This window comes from Callorhinchus milii, unplaced genomic scaffold (genome assembly GCF_018977255.1).
Source record: "Callorhinchus milii isolate IMCB2004 unplaced genomic scaffold, IMCB_Cmil_1.0 Scaffold2, whole genome shotgun sequence".
NCBI lineage: Eukaryota > Metazoa > Chordata > Chondrichthyes > Chimaeriformes > Callorhinchidae > Callorhinchus > Callorhinchus milii.
Window position 1 is genome coordinate 7,938,495 of NW_024704743.1, and position 20,083 is coordinate 7,958,577.

A 20,083-nucleotide genomic window follows, 5' to 3' on the forward strand; every position below is an offset into this window, starting at 1 on the left:
CCAGAGCCAGCCGAGCAGAGGCAGCGGGTGGTGGAGTGGGGGTGGGGTAAGCAAATAGGATCAGTAGGGAGGTGTGAGGGCATAAAGGGATTTGAAAGCAAGTGAGAGGATCTTGAAATCACTCCGTTCAGTAATTGGGAGCCAGTGCAGCCTGGCAAGGACTGGTGTCATGGGGGTACAGCGTTTTGCACGGGTGAGAATCTGAGCAGTGGAGTTCTAAATTAGTTGTATTTTGTGTATTGTGGAGCTGGGGAGACCAGCGAGGAGGGCATTGGAATAGTCCAGCCGGAAAGTGACGAAAGTGTGGACGAGGGTTTTCGGCTGCTTTTGTTGCGAGGTACGGACCGAGGCGGTCAATGTGACTGAGATGGAAAAAAGTGTTCCGGGTCAGGGAACGGATGTGGGGTAGAAAGGAAAGCTGGGGATCAAACCTGACGCCTAAGTTGAGAATGGTACCACCTGAGCCAGGCTGATACCTAATTGATAGCAATGTTGTGAGGATGGATCATGACAGGCAGATGTGAGACTCCAGGCTGCATCCTCTGGGAATATGAGGGCAGTCAGGTGTATTAAGCATTTAGTTATTTCCCTGGCAGACACAGTAACATATTTTTTTACACCGATTTCCTTCTGTGTGAACCTCTCCTCAAGGCTGAACTCTATGGAAGTGAAGGGGAACAATTGGCTTCGCTTTCTCTTCTTTCCTATCCCAGCCATCTTGGGGTCTTCGAACCCCACACAATACAATCTATAACCAAGCACCTGCTGCAACCCATCCTTGCACTAACACACTGCGACAATTGATGCATGCATTTTAAATAACCCCCTTCTGTCCTAGCCAACAATTCCCTGAAAGAAATTGGTCATTCAATTTTGTGCCTGTTTTTGCTGTGCACATTTCAGTTGCCACGTTCACCTAAAGTTATCACTCAATTTCACTGTAAATCCTGTTAAGCGCTTTGAGAGGTCCTCCCTATGTGAACGTAGCTATGCCAAATGCAAGGATTATTGATTTATTTAAGTTAGCTGCGGTGTTCACTTACAAAATACACAGTCACTACACTTTACAGTAAAGCTATTTGCGACATTCTCTTGACCTGAAAGGCACTATATGTGTCAGGTTGGCTCAGTCGGTAGCACTCTCGCCTCCGAGTCAGAAGGTTGTGGGTTCAAGCCCCGCATCGGGACTTGGAATTCATATAATTTAAGTTGAAACTCCAATGCAGTGGTGGGGGAGCTCTGCTTTGTCAGAGGTCCCATCCATCAGATGAGTTGTTAAAACCAAGTCTGCCTGTTCAGGTGGACTTTAAATATCCCATGGCACTATTTGAAAAGAGAAAGGACAGACTTGCTCAGCACAGTGTCCTGGCCAACAATCCCCCAAATAAAATTGCTAATTCACTTCATGGGACATTGCCTTGTGCAAATGGTACTGCATTCGCCCACAAGATACATAGTTGTTCCACTTTACAGTAAATCCTGTGAAGCGCTTTGGGTCATTCTCCTGACATGAAAGGCGGTACATCAAATCCAAGAATTATGATTGTTATTCAAATGTAAGGATTGTTATCGTTATTGTATTACTGTTTCCTCTCAGGGCCTTTGTTTTCTTCCTCCTTCTGTCCACCAAGGGCAGCTGAGTGTCAAGTTAACATTCCCTACTGGACACTTGGACCTGATGTCTGGTGTTAAATTCACACCTAAACTTCACCTGCCATTTTCCATTTCAGACTTGCATCTCTTTCTCTTTTTCCTTTTTGTTCCTTTTTGTCCAATTCTCTTTCCAAAGGCAAAGTGGGTGGGATGGGACATTTCAATGGTTACAAATCGTCTACAAATGCTACGCACTTCACCCTAAAAATCCCTGAAGCGCTTTGATACATCTCAACAATGTGGTAAGACGCTGTATCAAAACGCAAGGATTATTATTACAGAACATTTAGCAAAATCTCAATTAGTCGGGGATTAAACGCCTCCCGGCAATCTTGAGTCACCGTTTTTTTTGTTAGAGATTAACAACTCCGCAATGACAAAGAATCCCGCCTTCATCACTGTCTACAGCCCAGCGTGCAAACCAGCTGCAACGTTAGCATCTGTTGGTGGTCTCTTGGGCAGATGTTTCAGTCCTGCTTTCTTGTCACTGGAACTTGGCTACATCATCGTAACAGATGTAAACAATCATAAAAAGTGCTCATTCCCATGGTGAATTATCCACGGCCTTTTCCTATCATTTTACATTATGCGACAGTTGCACCTGCACTTTATGGTAATGATATAACGGCAGAAGCCGCCCCACTCACTGGAGGCGAGAGTCCCAATCTGATGGAGCATAATTACATGGTTAAAAGAAGCCAAAGAGAACAAATGGTCTCAGAATAGATTGGTATCAGCAGATTTTATGTCGGTAAGCCCAATGTTTACATGAGTCATCGAAGGAACCAGGAAGGCGGCTACAAATCAGCAGAGGAATCAATGCCAGGCTGCTTAATGCTTCTCCATCAGCCACCTCAGTAATGAAAATATTAAAACAAAATTGACTTTGGTGGGGCTGCTGCTGCAGGGTGCTGGGAGCTCCGATGACTTGCATCACAAGAGGACTCGGGCTCTCAAACACAATCAGACAATTGTGAGTTCACAATAGTAACTACACAACTGTGAGGGGAAGCTGAGTGCAAACCAGTAGCAACCCACAGGGGCAGAGGGAAAGGCCTGTTATACGACACACTCATTTCAGCAGCATGCCCGCTGCCAGTTTCAGAGCAGTGCTGCCAAACATCTGGAACTTGACCCCTCACATGCCAACCTGACCCCTCACCCAACAACCTGACCCCTCAACCCCCATACTGACCCCTCGCCCCCCAGCTTGACCCTCACCCACCAACCTGACACCTAACCCTCAAGTCCCCAACCTGACCCCTCACACCCCAACTCCTCACACCAGAATCTGACAAATCACCCTCCAACCTGACCCCTCACCCCCAACTTGACCCCTCACCCTAACCCCTCACCCCCCAACCTGATCCCCAATCCACCAATCTGACCCTTCACCCCTCCAACCTAACCCCTAACCCCACCAACCTGACCCATCACCCGCCAAACTGACCCCAAACCATTCCCAGAATCTCACCCACCAACCTGATCCCTCACCCCCCAATTTGACCCCTCAACCACCAACACAGATTGTGTACAATCGAGCGAATGAGACTTGACACAAGAAAGAACAGCATTGGCATATCGACAACAACAAACGACAAATTGCATTAACACAGCACCTTTCACCTCAGCAGGAGTGGAAAAGGAAAAGTGATATTTGCCACAATAATATCAAAGAACACAGCGCAGACAGTTTCAGTAACTCATTATTAACTTATAGAATAATAACTCATTCACGCATTGAAATCATTTTTACACAAACACTTAAATAAATTAGAAACACTTCCCAATTCAGATCAGCCGCCGACCAGAAAGGTTTCTGATTCTACTTCCTATGAGAGATGATCTTACCAGGGAGCTTTGATGATTCATTGGTTGAATCCTGCATCTCCTCACAGTTCTGCTTTTTGCCGTCATCTACATAGTCAACTTCTCTCCTGTAACAGACAGAATACAAGTCACTAGAAATAGGAACAATAATCCTAGTATTTAACAAAGCACCTTTCACAAAATGGAAGAGGTCACAAAGTGCTTTAAGTGTAGTCGCTGCGTATTTCGTAGGCGATTTGCGTAAGGTCATGTGACGTCCCACATAGCATGAAGTGAGTGACCAATTTTTATTGGGGTATTGTTGACCAGAGCATAAGAGAAATTCACTTCTCTTTTCAAATAGTGCCATGGGATCTATATCATCCACCTAAACGAGCAGCTGGGAGTTCAGTTTAATGTCTCATCTGAATGTTAGCACCTCAAACAATACTGTACAACCCCAGCACTGCACTGGATTGTCAGCCCAGATTAGGAGTTCAAAGTCTCGACATGGGGCTTAAACCCACAAATGTCTCTGAGCCAGGCTCACACACATTGATGAAAGCTGATTTAGAGTTGGGTTTAAACGTAATTGCAAAATATAACTCTTCCAATTTGGTGGAAGAGATCTTAACGAATATAACCCCAATCAAAAAATTAGCGCTGACCATATAGGTGCATATTCGCACCTGGGTCATACATTTCTGTCTCCTTTTTAAATTATAATAATCCTTGCATTTGATATAGCATCTTATATCATCGAGACATTGTAATACTTCACAGGATTTTACTTTAAAGGATAGTATATTTGTATATTTGTAGTCAAACACTGCAGCCAATTTGCCCTCATTGATGTCCCACAAACAGTCATGAAGTGAGTGACCAATTTTTATTTTGGGGATTATTGGCCAGGACACCGGAAGAAACTCCCTTCTCTTTTTGAAGAGTGCCTGCTTATGATGTTTTGGGGTGAATTTGCATAATAATAATCCTTGCATTTGATATAGCGCCTTATCAAGTTGTTGAGACATCTCAAAGCGCTTCACAGAATATACTGTAAAGTGAATTGATTGTGTATTTTATTGGTGAAACGCGGCAGCCAATTGCCTAATTGATTCTGATTAGGAGGCAATATAACTTGAGTATAACACACATTTGAGTAAGTTTGGGTGATAAAGGGTAGATCAGGTACCAGAGTCCCTAGCTCCAAGTTTTAAGCACTCCGTGACGTTACCCTGCGTGAAAGCGCTATATAAAGCGCCTTTATATAAAAAAATTTGTTTTAAATATTACTTAATCACTCAATCGACTGATTGTGGGACACTACTGTGCGCAATTGACTGCTGCGTTTATGAAGTGAATTGATGGCTGCCCACAAAATGTACAGTCAGTTCACTTTACAGTTTATTCTGTGAAGCGCTTTGAGACATCTCGAATCCTAAATCAAATCAAGGATTATTATTATTATAAATGTAAGTTGTTATTGAAACATAAAACAGGCCTGTGGCACTGAAACAAGACAAACATCTAGTAACAGAATGGGACAGTTGAGAACACAGAATGGATTGAACCAGTACGGTATGGTGATTAATTATACAGGTTAATCAATTGCCCATGACGAGCTAATGTGGCCCTGCTCTACGGAGGGTAGCTCTACATGAATCCAGCCATTCATATCCTAGTTAAATAGTTAATATCATTGCCTTGATATATAATCTTGTCTTGTTTTATCCCCTTTGGTTCCCTTCATAAGACAGGCTAAGCTACGTGTCCACAGGTGCTGGCAGGCATGGAAACCTCAGACATTCTTTGCCTACAAGCTTAAATAGATATCCCCTTTGGCCTTGTGTTCACAGGCATCGATTTCCACCTCGTGTGACCTTTTTGCATGGCTTGACTGCGTCGCCCGTTCAAAATAAATAATGCAGTCGCCCATTAGCTGGAAGAATCTATATGTGATTCGTCATACTCTGAAATACTAGTGTAAAGGTTGCACGTTATATCACTGCACTCTATTTATGGAGCAGCTTTCTCCCCCCAACAATTTCAGAAAACAATTGAGGGTCAGCAGGTAACGGTTAGGGAGCATCGGTCATGCAAAATAAACTGCTTGCTGTGCCTCCCAGAATGAGATCAATTGAAAAATTGGGACGGAGAATACGCGGCAGCCAAATTGACCCAGCAACACCCTACAAAAAACGAGATGAGCGGTGAATTGCTTTGATGTTTTGAAGTGGTTTAGATAATAATATTAATAATCCTTGCATTTGATACAGCGCCTCATCAAATCGTTGAGACATCTCAAAGCGCTTCATAGAATATACTGTAAAGTGAATTGACTCTGCATTTTGTTGGCAACAACAACAAAATTACACTTGTATAGCGCCTTTCACGTCAGGAGGACATCCCAAGGCAGAGTTACGGACCCGAGCTGGGGGTCGGGGTAGGGGAGGGTGGAGGGCAGGGGGTGGAAAGCAGGGAGATCGAAAGCACGGTCGAAGAGGAGGGTCTTGAGATGGGTCTTGAAGGTGGCGAGGGAGGGGGCGAGACGGAGGGACTGCGGGATAGAGTTCCAGAAGTTGGGGGTAGAGTGGCGGAAGGCCCGCCCGCCAATAGTGGGGCAAGCAAGCCGGGGGACGTAAAGTAGGCCGGAGCCCGCTGAGAGGAGGGAGCGAACAAGGTGGTAGGGGGTTATGAGGTCAGAGAGGTAGGGGGAAGTGAGACCGTAGAGGGCATTGAATTTAAGGTCCAGGATCTTGAACTGTATCCTCTGTGTGATAGGAAGCCTGTGGAGTTGGGCAAGGATGCGGGTGATAGAGTCGCGGAGCCTAGTGTGGGAGAGGACACGTTGCAGAGGTGGGGAAGGCAGAGAGGGGTAGAAAGGATAGGGCTCCCTCCGCCTCCTCGTCCTCCTCGACCTATCGGCAGCATTCGATACGGTCGACCACGCTATTCTCCTCCACCGCTTGTCCTCCCACCTCAACCTTCAAGGCCCTGTCTTTGAGTGGTTTAGGTCGTACCTCTCCCACCGTCTTCACTTTGTTTCCATGAACGGCTTTTCCTCCACCCCCCGCACTGTCTCGTGCGGTGTCCCTCAGGGCTCTGTCCTCGGTCCCCTCCTCTTCACCCTCTATATGCTCCCCCTGTGGTGACATCATCCGCAGACATGGGGTTAACTTCCACATGTATGCGGATGACACCCAACTCTACCTTTCCTCCTCTACCCTCAACTCCACGACCACCGATGTCCTGACAGCTGCCTGTCTGACATCGAGTCGTGGATGAGAGACAACTTTCTTCAGCTCAACGTGCGCAAAACTGAGGCCCTCCTGATTGGCTCACGTCAGCGCCTCCGCACCTCTGGCGCTGACACCATCAGCATCCAAGGCTGCACTCTCCACCTCTCAAAGTCAGTCAGGAACCTCGGTGTTCTGTTCGACCCTGAGCTGTCCTTTCTTCCTCATATCCGCACCACAACTGGCACCGCCTTCCACCACCTCCGGAACATCGCCAGACTACGGCACTACCTCACCCCTCACGCTGCTGAAACACTGGTCCACGCCTTATCACCTCAAGGCTGGACTATGGGAACTCTCTCCTCGCCGGCCTTCCCGGCACCTCCCTCCACAAGCTGCAGGTCATTCAGAACTCTGCAGCTCGTGTACTGTCCCGCACCAGGCTTCGGGACCACATCACTCCCACCCTCGCCTCCACTGGCTCCCCATCCCCCAGAGGATCGAATTCAAGATCCTCATCCTCACCTACAAGGCCATTCACGGCCTTGCTCCCTCCTACCTCTCCGACCTACTATCCCCCTACCTACCTGCCCGTACTCTCCGTTCCTCTGGCTCCGGTCTGCTCCACATCCCCCGCCCCAACCACCCTACCATCGGTGGCCGGGCCTTCAGCTTCTCAGCCCCTAGGCTCTGGAACTCTATGCCTTCGCCTTGCCTCCTCCCTTTCCTCCTTCAAGGCCGGTCTCAAGACCTTTCTCTTTGACCGTGCCTTCAGCTCCCCTCTCGACTCTCTACCCCTTCCTCGCTACCTCCCTTCCCTCCCCTCACCCTGACCATTTCCCCTCGGCTCGGGTCCTGACCCAACTGTACAGCGCCTTGGGACGTCCTTCCAACGTGAAAGGCGCTCTATAAATGGAATCTTGTTATTGTTGTTGTTGTTGATAGTTGAGGGTCAAACAAGACCCCAAGGCTCCAGACTGGCTTAGTAAGGTGGAGTGTGCAACCATGGATGATGATGCCGTCAGCGCCTGAGTTGAGGAGACTCAGGAGAGCCTCAGTCTTGCTGTCATCCAGGACTTGATGTGTGACAATGATTACGAATAGGAGCTAATATAACTTGCGCATGGAGAAATTATTTTATGATATTTTCAAACTTTTCAGATGGCTGAGCCATACCTAATGTCCTTCCTAGTCCCGTAGGTTCCTATGTTACAAATTTTAGCCCAAGGCGAAGATGGTAAAATAGATGATACATTTTTTTACTGGGTTACATCGTACACGTTCACCTTTGAAACACAACACGTGAGTCAGGAACTAGAACAAATATTTAGCGGTTGTTGCCGTGAAATTATTTTCTTTTTATTTATCAACATATTCACATAGAAGATCGTGGGCTCTTAAAGAAAAGGATCAACAGTTGTCAGGAGCAACAATTAGTGAGGAGGCGAGACAAGTCTAGATTTTAACCATTCAGGGACGTAAGTTCTGAAGTCAGGGATTCTGACTCACCAAGGGGAAAGTGGCTACCTTTTTACGACTGTATGATTATTGTTCAAAGGAAGTCAAAACTATTCGGCAAGACAGGAAGAACTATGGCATCTCATTAAACAGGAGAAACAGTACACCGAAGAGAAATAAAAACCTCTTTGGCTGCCCAAAGTCAGGCAGTGAATTTTTATTAAAAATTATATTTATGTCTTCCAGCTTCAGCCATAAAAGGGTTACAGAAGTTCTGAAGCAGGTTTATAGGTGGAGCGCAGAACTACAGGAAGGAACGAATGACGACAGGCAGTCTGTCCAAAGCAGCTGGAAAACCTTCCCCTTGTTGGGCAATCGCGATGCTGTGTTCCTGGCAAACACAGACAAACCCGAGACCTGAATCTATCACTAGAGACAATCATCTCTGTGGGGGAGAGGGGTGGGGGGAGGTTGACCAGGAGATGGGGAGTGTAACAAATGAACAACAGGGGAATAGCATTTACATTAAACCCTCAAATCCCAGGTCAGTTTCATGGGTCCCCGAACACAGCATTTCACTGCTTGTCGGCGTTGTGGCTGCTAACTCTTCAAATCGCAGTTTTAACTGGGAAGCCTTTTAACGTTCTCACGCACAAACTTCAAAAGAAAAAAAACTGACACAAAGATCCCTGAAGCTTTCAGACTCCTTTTCCTCTTAAAACACAGAATGACCTCACTTTAAGGCAGAGCCGACCGATCGGCCTGTGAAGTGGGATTGGTCTGTGACGTTCAAAAATCTAACTAACTGCTGCTCGTTCCGTGCCTGGCATTATCTCTTCCGTCGCAGATATTTTTGGACGACTGTTCCCAGTGCAAAATGGATTTAGAACATGTCACCGGTGATCACAATCAGGATCCAATCAAGGTTAGGCTGGAATCCTTGGGGCATTGTTCACTGTTTCTGGTCCATGGGCGGACACTTCCTGGAATAGCAGCTGTAACCTTGTCATCGCAATGCTAATGTTCACAAAAACATCTGTCTTCTAATTTATGCGCTGGGTAAAGATGATACTAATATTAGGCTCACACACGAACATGACTTGACAATATGCTCCGTATAGCTAGCTGCGCTCACTTGGGTTAATTTCTGCCGAGGCGTTGCAATCACTGGGCACCTGCTTCAGAGCTCATTAAAGCTGCTACAGCTTCAGTCACACTTTAACAAAATAAATGATAAAACAATCCCCACGTTCAATTTACCACCTTTCACATCAGGAAGTCTCAAAGAGCTTCACAGGATGTACGTAAATTTAGTGACTGACTGCATTTTTGCAGGCGAAAGGGGCAGTCAATTTCCACACATTAATTAATAACAATAATAGTAATAATCCTTGCATTTGATATACAACAACTTGCATTTATATAGCGCCCTTCACACGGGGTAGCGTCCTGGAGCAGTGAAAGTTGTCAAGAGACTGACGCCAAGCCAGTGGATGAGGGAGGGGGGAGGTGACTATAAGCACGATCAAAAAGAAAGGTCTTTAGGCGGGATCTGAAAGTGGGGAGGGAGGGGACAAGGCACAGGAATTGAGGGAGAGAGTTCCATATTTTCGGGCGTAGTGGCTGACAGTAGAGCAGACGGGACGAGGGACAAACAGGAGGCTAGAGCCAGCCGAGCGGGGGTGGGGGGTGGAGGGTAAGCAGATCAGATAGGTAGGGAGGTGCGACGGCATAACGGGATTTGAAAACGAGTGAGAGGATCTTGAAATGGAATCGATGTGTTGGGAGCCAGTGGAGCCTGGCTAGGACTAATGTGATGGGGATACGGAGCTTTGTGCAGGTGAGAATCCGGGCGGCGGAGTTTTGAATTAATTGGATTTCATGTATGGTGGAGCAGGGGAGACTAGCGAGGAGGGCATTGGAATAATCCAGCTGGGAAGTGATGAAGGCGTGGACAAGGTTTCGCTGTGTAAGCCAATGGAATGAAATATAAGAAGAAATTTGCATTTCTATAGCACCTCATCAAGTCAGTCACAACTCTCAGCAGTTACCTGTGAAGAGTTGTGACTGTTTTTGTTGGGCAACGTGGCAGTCAGTCACACCAGCAAGCTTCACCCAGTTTTCCCAGCCATGAGGTAATGAATCAACTTGGAAGAATGTTGGCCAACCCATTGGCAGAAATTCCTTTTTTTTTTGCTCTGTTTTGCAAATGATGTCTTTCTGAAGGCAGGCTCACCTGGGCATCACCTACACTGCATTCACTAGCATGAACACAGGGTCAAGAGGGGACCTTGAAGGTATTGATTGAAAGATAAAAAGACATACTTCCCAATTGTTAATTTATATTTATGTTGAGGGGGGAGGGTGGCGGGTGGAAGAAGGATGTGGACACTTTTTTTTGCTGGACACTATCTTTTGGGCCAGAACAGTCATCAGCCTCCAGTCACTGGAGGGACACATTCTTTCCACTCAGCTCCTGTTAAACTTGCGAGCCAAAACCTTAACAGGCAGGGTGGTCCTGGCTGGATAAACAGCAAGAAGCTTGCCAGACAGGGTTTGTAATGACAAGCTATACGGTTTTAGCTGGTTAAACTCCAGCAGTACCCAATGCACACTCTGAGGCTCCAAACCGTGGCTCTTGCCAGCCTGTATTTAACTCTCCAGAATTGGATAACCAGGGTGCATATCTCCAAGGATAAAGTGGGCACCCTATTCCAAACACAGGGAAATGTCCACGTATAGTCAGCACACATGAGTGCACCTCTCTGTCTGGCTTGGATATTCTTAATCATGGTGATGAGGTTCTGCAAGAATCAGACACCTGGTGACCAAAAAAAAAATAACATTTTCAAATGGTGACACAGTGCTTTTAACATCCACCTGAGCAAGCAGACGGGACCTTGGTTTAAAGTCTCATTTGTAAAATGATAGCTTCAACCATTCAATTAGAATCTAACAGTGACAAGTGCATTCCCACAGGAACCAGAGTCAACCAGCACATCAAACCAGGGAAAGTTGTGGTTACAGTTTTTTTTTAGAAAACATCTGAACCTGAACTCCAATGATGATGATAATAATAATCCTTGCATTATCATGTCGGCAAACTGGGCTCAAAGCCCTTCATAGGAAATACTGTAAAGTGTTGCAACTGAGGGCGAATGATATAGCTGTATAACAACAACCTGCATTTATATAACATGCAGAGTAGAGCTCTGAGCACTGACATAGAGCTAATAACAAGCATACTTACAGGATCACAGAGAGGCTCAGACTCATTCTTCCAGTATTCCCACCCTACTGTCCTCACATCATAGAGTCAAACTACATCTTAAATGTTGGTCCTGGGCCTATTTTGTTCACCACACAAAAAGCAGAATTGGGTGTCACAAAAGAAAGGCTCAGATGAAAAAGGCCCTTCATTCCATTAAAATGAATAGTAATTTTTGCATTAGGCATAGCACCTTTCATTGCTGTGAAGCAAAGTGTATTTGTTGGTGAATGTGGCAGCCCAATTGCGCACAGCGATGCCCCACAAACAGCCACAAAGTGAATGACCTATTTTATTTATTTGAGGGGAATCTTGGCCAGCACACCACGATAAAATGCCTTCTCTTTTCCATGGGATCTTTAACATCCACTTGAACAGACAGGAAGGACCTTGGCTTAATATCTTATCCTTAGCAGGCCCTTTATCTTCCAGAATATCCACTTCACCTGCTTCCCATTAAACTGATTCTTAAATGAGTCTAATGCCCCAGGGTTCACACTACTCTTCCTGGTAACCTGTCCAGCTGTTGATTATCCTCTGTGTAATGAAACAGACCCCGGTGTTGGCCCTAAAATTGTCACAAATATGTCATCCTCAGCTTGACTTCCGTTGTGTCACCCCCTACTATTTTAAACTGTTTAGATTTTTAAACAAAAGGAAAGTGTAAGTTTTAATGTAAATTACTGAACACAAGGCAGAGGCACGGTGTAAGGAGAGCGTAAGGAGGCAGAGAACAGGTGCAAGTTCCTAGTCTCAACATGGCTGCTATGGGCTGACACCAAGCACAGGTCAGACACCTTCCCAGGGTGGAGAGGCATTCGTCTTGGGTGGCTATTTAACACCTGTTAGAAATCAGCTACAACGGGGCATAAGGGAGCCCTTCAAGAAGTAGCACAAAATAAAGAGAGAAATAGCACAAAATAAAAGTACAGTATGGCAAGGAGTGGGAGCAAGTCCTGGGTGGGGAAGCTGCCCAGCAAAGGGAGGCTGTGGGATTTTGAGATAGGAGAAAATCAAATGAAACACACATACAGATCTTAAAGACTTGTCCTGTTCCTCCCCTCTCTTTAACTGCCGAAGGTAAAAGCAGCTTGCAGGCTTCCATTGACATTTTTCTCTCCTGCACACAAAATCAACTCATTTACACTGCAGCACAGTTTCACTGGTAGAATAACAATAATAAAGCTCACATTTGATATAATGCCTTAACATGTTATCGAAAGGTCTCAAACCGCTTCACAGGATCTTCTACAAGGTGAAATGACTGGATTTTGTAGGCAAACGCGGCACCCAATTTGCACACAGCTATGATCCACACACGGCCTTGAAGTGAATGGCTAAATTTATCTGTGGAAATGTTAGCCAGCTCACCGGGAGAAACTCTCTTTTCTTTTCAAATAGTGCCGTAGGATCTTTAATGTCCACCTGAACAGCCAAAAGGGACTTCTTTGTTTTAATGTCTCGTCTGAAGGAAACCATTATGTTGAACTTGAATCATCTACTCTAAAGACAAAGTAACACAGTATTGCATAGTCTGATACCTACTGGACAGCACTGTGAATTGGAACACTGCCCCCTCGCCCCCAGCTTAGTGCAGTCCAAATTATTTACTTTCCACTTTTAATGCACTGTGTTTTGGGAGGAAACAAAACAAGCGGAGGCCCTGCTCAATAATTAAATACTCCCAGCTGCCATGACGCCTTTTGCTGAAACTTCTCAAAGCAATTTGTGGAAACAGTTACTTCAAGTAACTGTGCAATATGTAGGCAAACACAGTAGCTAATCTGCAGGAGTACATCCCACCAACAGCAATAAATAAAATTAATCACTGAGAATCAACAACAACAACTTGCCCTTGTATAGTGCCCCTCAAGCAGGGTAGCGCCCCAGAGAGCTTGACAGTGGTGGAGCATGACACCAAGCCGGGGGTGGAAGGGTGGGTGACCGTAGGCATGGTCGAAGAGGAAGGTCTTCAGGCACAACCTGAAGATGGGGAAGGAAGGGGCAAGGCGGAGCAATAGAGGAAGAGTGTTCCAGAGTTTTGGGGCATAGTGGCTGAATTTTGACAGGAGAGCAATGCTGGCTGGAACACTGAGCAAACTCCCTGCTCTTTGCTGACTTCACCAATGCCATTGGTGATATTGAATCATTAATATCCACTTGACCAGGCAGACAGGACCTTGGTTTGATAACTCATTTGGAGCAGCACAATGGAACGCTCCACTGTCAACCTGGTTTATCAGCTCAAGTCCTGGGATGGGGCTTGAACCCACAACCATCTGACCTGAATGGTGAATGTGTTAACCAAATGAGCCAAACTGACTCACCAACTTTGCACGATTGCGTCTTAACTCATGTCCACGAGAGGATGCATATTTCCCACAAATCACCTCACACTGTACCCGAACCAATACTTCTCCAGCTCAGACTATCCAGAGAATTACCTTCAAATTTAATGATCCGAATGAACTGAAATGAATACTGTTTGCAACATTTGGCTGTTTACAAGGTTACTGTGGTGGGCAAATGTTTACATGGGAGTGAACTGAATTCTGATGAATCACTTACACATGCACAGCATGCAAGCCATTCAGCTGAGTTGTGCCAAACACATGCACATGTCATGCAGGAGGCTTTGTAGGAGTTGTTACCAGGGCACCCCCGTTCCTACAGCTCCTGAATCTCCTCGGTTGGTCTGGCAGCTATGAACTCTGCTCAGACACAAGTGTGCACAACGCAACTGTCACAAAAAATGTTACACCCGGGGGAAAATCAGCACCAAATGTATTCGACTAGATTAGCTCCACAGAGTCAGCGGTTTACCCAATAGAATTCTGAGTCACACACAGAGGAAATGTAAACAGAGAAAGAGAGAGAGAGAAACAGCTGTTATGCCGAGTTAGTAATTTTCTGGCTGTGTGAATGAACAGATTTCATTTGCATCTCCTTTATGCAGGGGTCGGATCTGTGCTTTGCTCCAACTGGAATGGATTTGAATGAAAAGGCCGTGGGTGAATGGGGCCATTGCTGCGTGTTTAATGAAGAGTGAAGTTCCTGCGGCTCCTTGGTCTGGGATTCTGATGTCATTTGCATGCCACCGGCACTCGGCAGCTCCATTTCCTCCTTCCTCCTCTCCGCCCACTCTCTCTCCTCTCAATTCGATCCGGAAACAAAGCTTTTTCAGGGAACGGGTGTTTTTTTTTGCATTTGCAGATTTGTGAGAGTTTGTGACCTGAGCCCTGAATGAAATTATTTCTGCCTCGCAGCCAGTCCCATTCAAAACCCAATCGCTGGGTTTCCTATCGATTTTAATCCCTTCACACAATCCAATACAAAGTTAACTGTCTCAGAGACCAAACAGCCTATCCACACTAGATGCACAGGAAACATTCAGGAACTGCATTGTGAACATTTACAGCAGGCATCTGCCATTCAATATAGACTGGTTGAAACAGCAGGGAACTGTGCAAGCATAATACAGGCATGAGTGTATGCACACACCTTACAAAGTCCCAAGCATTGCCAGCATAGTCTTCTTCAGATGTGAAAAAAGTCACTCCTGAAGTCTAATTACTGGGATTTTTCACAGTTGGATAAACCCACAGTAATCTAAGCTGTTCTGTTAAAACGTGTCTGTCCTACTTTAAACAAAAACACAGAATAAAGATTCTAGACACTTTATACAGAATATTTAAAAATATTTTTTAGAACACAGGCAATTTTTCATGAATGAATTCCAAGACAAATATGATCTGAACACAAATGGCCATAATCGAACAAAATGCAGAGTGCTGCCAGGGGAAAGCAAAGCTCGAACACAAAACAAGCTTATATCAATCAAACTCACGTCCTGAATACTTATTTGAACTTGCTATGTTTTTCCACAGGATGTAAAAAGTCTCAGAGAGCTCAACATTAATCTAGCACATTTCATAGCAAGTGTCTAAGGCAGCAGCTTTAACCAACATCAGAAATTAGTCGCTTTAATAAACCGCAAATTTTGTGCATACTAAGGGAACCTCTAAAGACATACGACCAGACAGAGGTCATCCATAATGTCTTATTAGCCTTCCTGCACTCAAAGTGCCCTGCTTTCATAACTACCAATTTTGAACAGTAATTCTTGCCAGATTAATGAAAAAGGCAATTTGATTTTTCTTTACAAAGCGGGGCGGGTAATGAATATTGCCGGCAGCTCAACACAAGAGAGGCAGACCTGTTTTCAGCAGTGACCTCAGGGCTCCTGCATTTAACAGTGCCAGAATTCTGTACAAATTTGTCTGCAAATTATTCATTCGTTGAGAATGTACTTGAAGACAACTGCGGTGGGGCTGAAATACTCCTCACCGGATCTTTCATTGGTTTCAACCATCCTTTCGCGTGAAAATAAAGACTGTAGAAAACCTAGCTAACGACAGTACAATACTCGCAGCACAACCAGTACCGCTTCTCTCCTTGTACAACTAACTAGCAGTAGGGCTGTCAGTCACATAGCTCGGCTAAAGTGATATCAGCCTACAGGAAATTACATCCTCCTGCAGGGAAAGAGGTTGCGAAATGAATCATAATTCTATGTATCAACCCTCAGCTATCCCACAGAGGCATCACAATTACTGCAAATGCCTAGTCACAGGGGCGAGCGACCGCACGCCAAAAATGAGCGACTTTTTTGTTAAACAAAAACAATAAAAACAACCAGTGTACCAGCAGCTGGAAAGCCAACAAACAGAGAGGCCTCCCAGCTTAGGAAACACTCACAGGTCAATCAATTCGCTAAACTGCTCCCAGATTTCTTGCCGTGTAATTGATTTTGAATCGAACTGAAGTTGCTCGACATGGCCTCTCGTGTATTTAAAAAGCCATCAATACCAACCCGACTTTAACCAAACTTGTCCTGGAATTTCAATGCTTTCTCAACATTCCCGCGTTTCAATGATAACAACAATAACTCCTTTCACGTTGGGAGGATGTCCCAAGGTGCTGGACAGTTAAGGATTTGCACAACTAGGGGTTGGGATCAGGAAGGGTGGAGGGCGGGGAGGTTGGGGTTAGGAGGATGACCGAAGGCGCGGTCGAAGAGGAACATCCTGAGGTGGGCCTTGAAGGAGGCAAGGGAGGGGGCAAGGAGAAAGGTCTGTGGGATGGAGCGCCAATGTTGGGGGCAGCAGGGTAGGGAATGGTGGTGTAATATACCAACTTGATCTCATTCTGAAGAAGCACTCTCTCGCCGAGTTCATCGGGACACATTCTGGAATGTTCTCTCACACCGGAGTCATCTTTTGGCAATTTTAAATCCTGCAGATAAGAGCATAATATCATAATGACGTCTTCTACCACAGAGGTGCTATCTGGGTAGTCAAGCTGATCATCACCTTTCAATGGGATCAGTCTTCGTAACTCAATGTTGCATTCGCCATTTCTTTTTACCCATTGTCCTCGGGCACCTTGGTGCTGGGACGTGGGCCCGTGACCTCACCTGGTCAGTTCCTCATCTGGACAAGTCTAGGGCATTGGGATGAGGGCAGAAGCTGGGCAGAGGAAGGGTGGAAGAGAAAGCTAAGCAAAGGAATGAGAGAGAATAAGGAAATGTTTTATATTGTGCACTGCCCCCCCACCACCCCACCAGCTGCTTATCCGGCTAGAATCACCCTACCCTAGGGATTTGGCTTGCAGGAGCTGAATGGGACGACTCCCTGCCATCAGTGACTGGTCTGCCCTTCCAACTCCTGCCAATGATCCAGACCCGCTGTGCTGTCATCAGCAGTGCTCTGTAATACTGCACACCCGCCTGGCTCAGGAATCGGACTAGAGACCGCCACAGAGGGCTGGCTAGATTCTGACATTCCGTTGCCAAACATGTCACCTTAGAGCCAGTTCAGTTTCAAGGACACCCTGCTTACCTCCCCTCCAAGGAGGATAATCATTTTATGCACCATCCAGTTGAACAATCAATCCTCCTCCTTCCATCCATTGACCGTTCCTTGCTAATGAATTCCAGGGAGAGAAAAGCATTCCATTCCTAACACAGGGAAATGTCCACATGTAGGGGCATACACATGTGTAATTCGCAAGTCTGCTTCGGATACATTTAAGCATGGTGAAGGCTTTCCGCATGTGTCAGGCACTCGGCTGTTCAAAACAAAACCTCCCTGGTACTTCCCTTGGGGAACCTGGCAAGGGCAGAAAATCACCATTAACAGGGAAACTTGTGGAGGGAATGAACTTGTATTGTTACCACACTTTCCAGTAATTAATGGCGAGTATCGTGAATGCTTTATTTTGTAGGCAAATATGACAGCCACAAACAACCACAAAGCAAATGAGTAATATATCTGTATCAGGGAGACCTGGGTTTAACTTCCCATCAGAAGACAATGCGGTGCTCCCTCAGTACTGCACTGGACAAACAACCTGGAGTATGAGCTCAAGTGCTGATTCCTGCTCGGTCGATCTTCCTTGCTGAAATCTCCTTCTTCTCCTTCCTCTCCTATTACTCCCGTCACAAGCCCCACACCCCCAATCGGGTGAGGACATGAGCTGCAGAGTTCTGGATGATCTGCAGCTTGTGGAGGGAAGAGTTGGGGAGGCCGACAAGGAGGGAGCTTCTATAGTCGAGCCTTGAGGTGACGAATGCGTGCATGAGGGTTTCAGCGGTCTGAGGGGTGAGGCAGTGGCGGAGTCGGGTAATGTTGCGGAGGTGGGGAAAGGCAGAGTGGGTCGTGGCATGGATACAGGGCAAAAGGACAATTGAGGGTCGAATGGTTCCTGACTGGCTTAGTGAGGTGAAGTGTGCAACCATGGATGCCAATGCTACCAGTGCCTGAGGTGCAGAGGCACTAGCCCGAGTCAATCAGGACAGCCTCGGACTCGCTGCCATTCAGCTGTAGAAAGTTAGCTCTCATCCAGGAAATAGTGTGGTTGTTATGCTATATATTAAAAGAATTATTACTACAAGTTTATTTTGCCATGATTTTTTCATATTTTAGCAAAACCTTTTGCCTACAAAATGGCCGACTTCCAGATCTTAAAACTTGCAATTATATAAAAAGAAAATACGTTTAGGAATTTATTTTTCTCAATTTGGAGAAAATTGGAAACCCCGACAAATACCCAATAAAATCGGAATCTATCACGTTATATATAGTCATATATATGAGAACTATAATCATTCACAGAATTAATACTCTTGTCCGTTTTTTTTGGCTCCTTCTCTTTAGTCACAGTTCTGTCAATTTCTTTTTCAATTACACAAAGTACTGCAGAAGCCATGGTTATTTTAAGATGCAAAGAAGTTGAAAGTGCAGCCGACAGCAAGCAGGAGCCCCGAGGAAATATGACAGGAACATTTTTTTTTGTAATTAAGGTGAAGATGTGATGCACAAGAATGTCTGAACAATATGCAGTGTGTGTCAAAGTGAGATTACTGCTTTAATTCTGAAGCCAACTAGTACCTGACACGACCCACACTCAATTTCTTCATGCCTGTCATCTGCTTGTGTAATATTAATATGAAGGGAAGCTCAAGACAAGATTAATACAATTATTTGGACAACGAAACCCTTATCCTCAATGGAAATAAATCCACTGGTGGTTATCCCCTCAGCATCTCATGACTACCTGCAGAAGATAGGGTGGGAGCTAAACATTAAACATGGCAGCCAGTTGCACAGCAGGATGGATCCCACAAACAGTCAATCATAGAATCTTACAGCACAGAAGGAGACCATTCGGCCCATTGTGTCTGTGCAGGGTCTTTGAAAGAGCTAACCAACTAGTCCCACTCCCCCGCTCTTACCCCATAGCCCTGCGTATTTTTACTTTTCAATAAGTGATTAACCAATTTATCTGTAGGTTTGTTTCCTGGGGGAAATTCCCTTCCCTTTCTGAATAGTATTTGGGGATTTTCAAAGGCCACCTGAAGCAGCTGGGACTTTGGCTTAAAGTCTCATCCAAAAGACTGGATCTCCAACAATACAACTGGACTGTTAGTTGCAGAGACAATGAGCTCAAGTTGCAACAAAGGATTTGAACCCACAAAACCTTCTGTGACCCATACAATACAAATTTACATGTATATAGCGCCTTTCACATCAGGACATCCCCATAACACTTAACAGTGCTGGCTGGGGTGTGAGCTGAAGAGGTTGGGGATAGGAAAGATGACCAAAAGTGGGTCAAACAGGTCCTTAGATGGACCTTGAAGGAGGTGAGGAAGGAAGCCAGTTGGAGGGGCTCTGGGATGGAGTTGCAGAGAGTGAGGGCAGATAGGCTGAAAGCCCGCCTGCCAATGATAGGCAGGATGGGGCGGGTGGATGTGAAGTAGGACGGTACTTGCTGAGCGAAGTGAACAACTGGGTCAATAAGAGTAATATCATAGGCAAGAGTATTACCAATGGTTAGGGGAAGAAACCTGGAGGAAATCCCTCTTTTTGTTGTTTGACTATTTAGAGTTAGTGTAACACAATCAGTAAATGCTTCAAAAGCCCAAGAAATGTAGCAAGGAGCTAGGGGGCAGAAACCAAGAAACTAGTTGCCATGGCAAATTTTATAATGTATTTACTTAATTACGTTTTTTTTAAATAACCAAACTAATTTGTAGTCTTTTCTGTTGTAATTAATATTTTCCTGCTTCAAGCCAGAGAAGAAATGAAATGTTCCA

General features: G+C 45.5%; 1 protein-coding gene across 1 annotated transcript in view; it reads right to left on the reverse strand.

Moving 5' to 3' along the window:
- The window catches only part of znf438 (zinc finger protein 438), a 166,472-nt gene that overhangs the window by 106,034 nt on the left and 40,355 nt on the right, over positions 1 to 20,083 (reverse strand). The window contains exons 3-4 of the mRNA XM_007905427.2: positions 16,622 to 16,719; positions 3,505 to 3,590 (exon numbers count right to left, since the gene is read on the reverse strand). Coding sequence (XP_007903618.2) covers positions 3,505 to 3,590; positions 16,622 to 16,719 — 184 coding nt within the window. The remainder of the gene's footprint in view (positions 1 to 3,504; positions 3,591 to 16,621; positions 16,720 to 20,083) is intronic.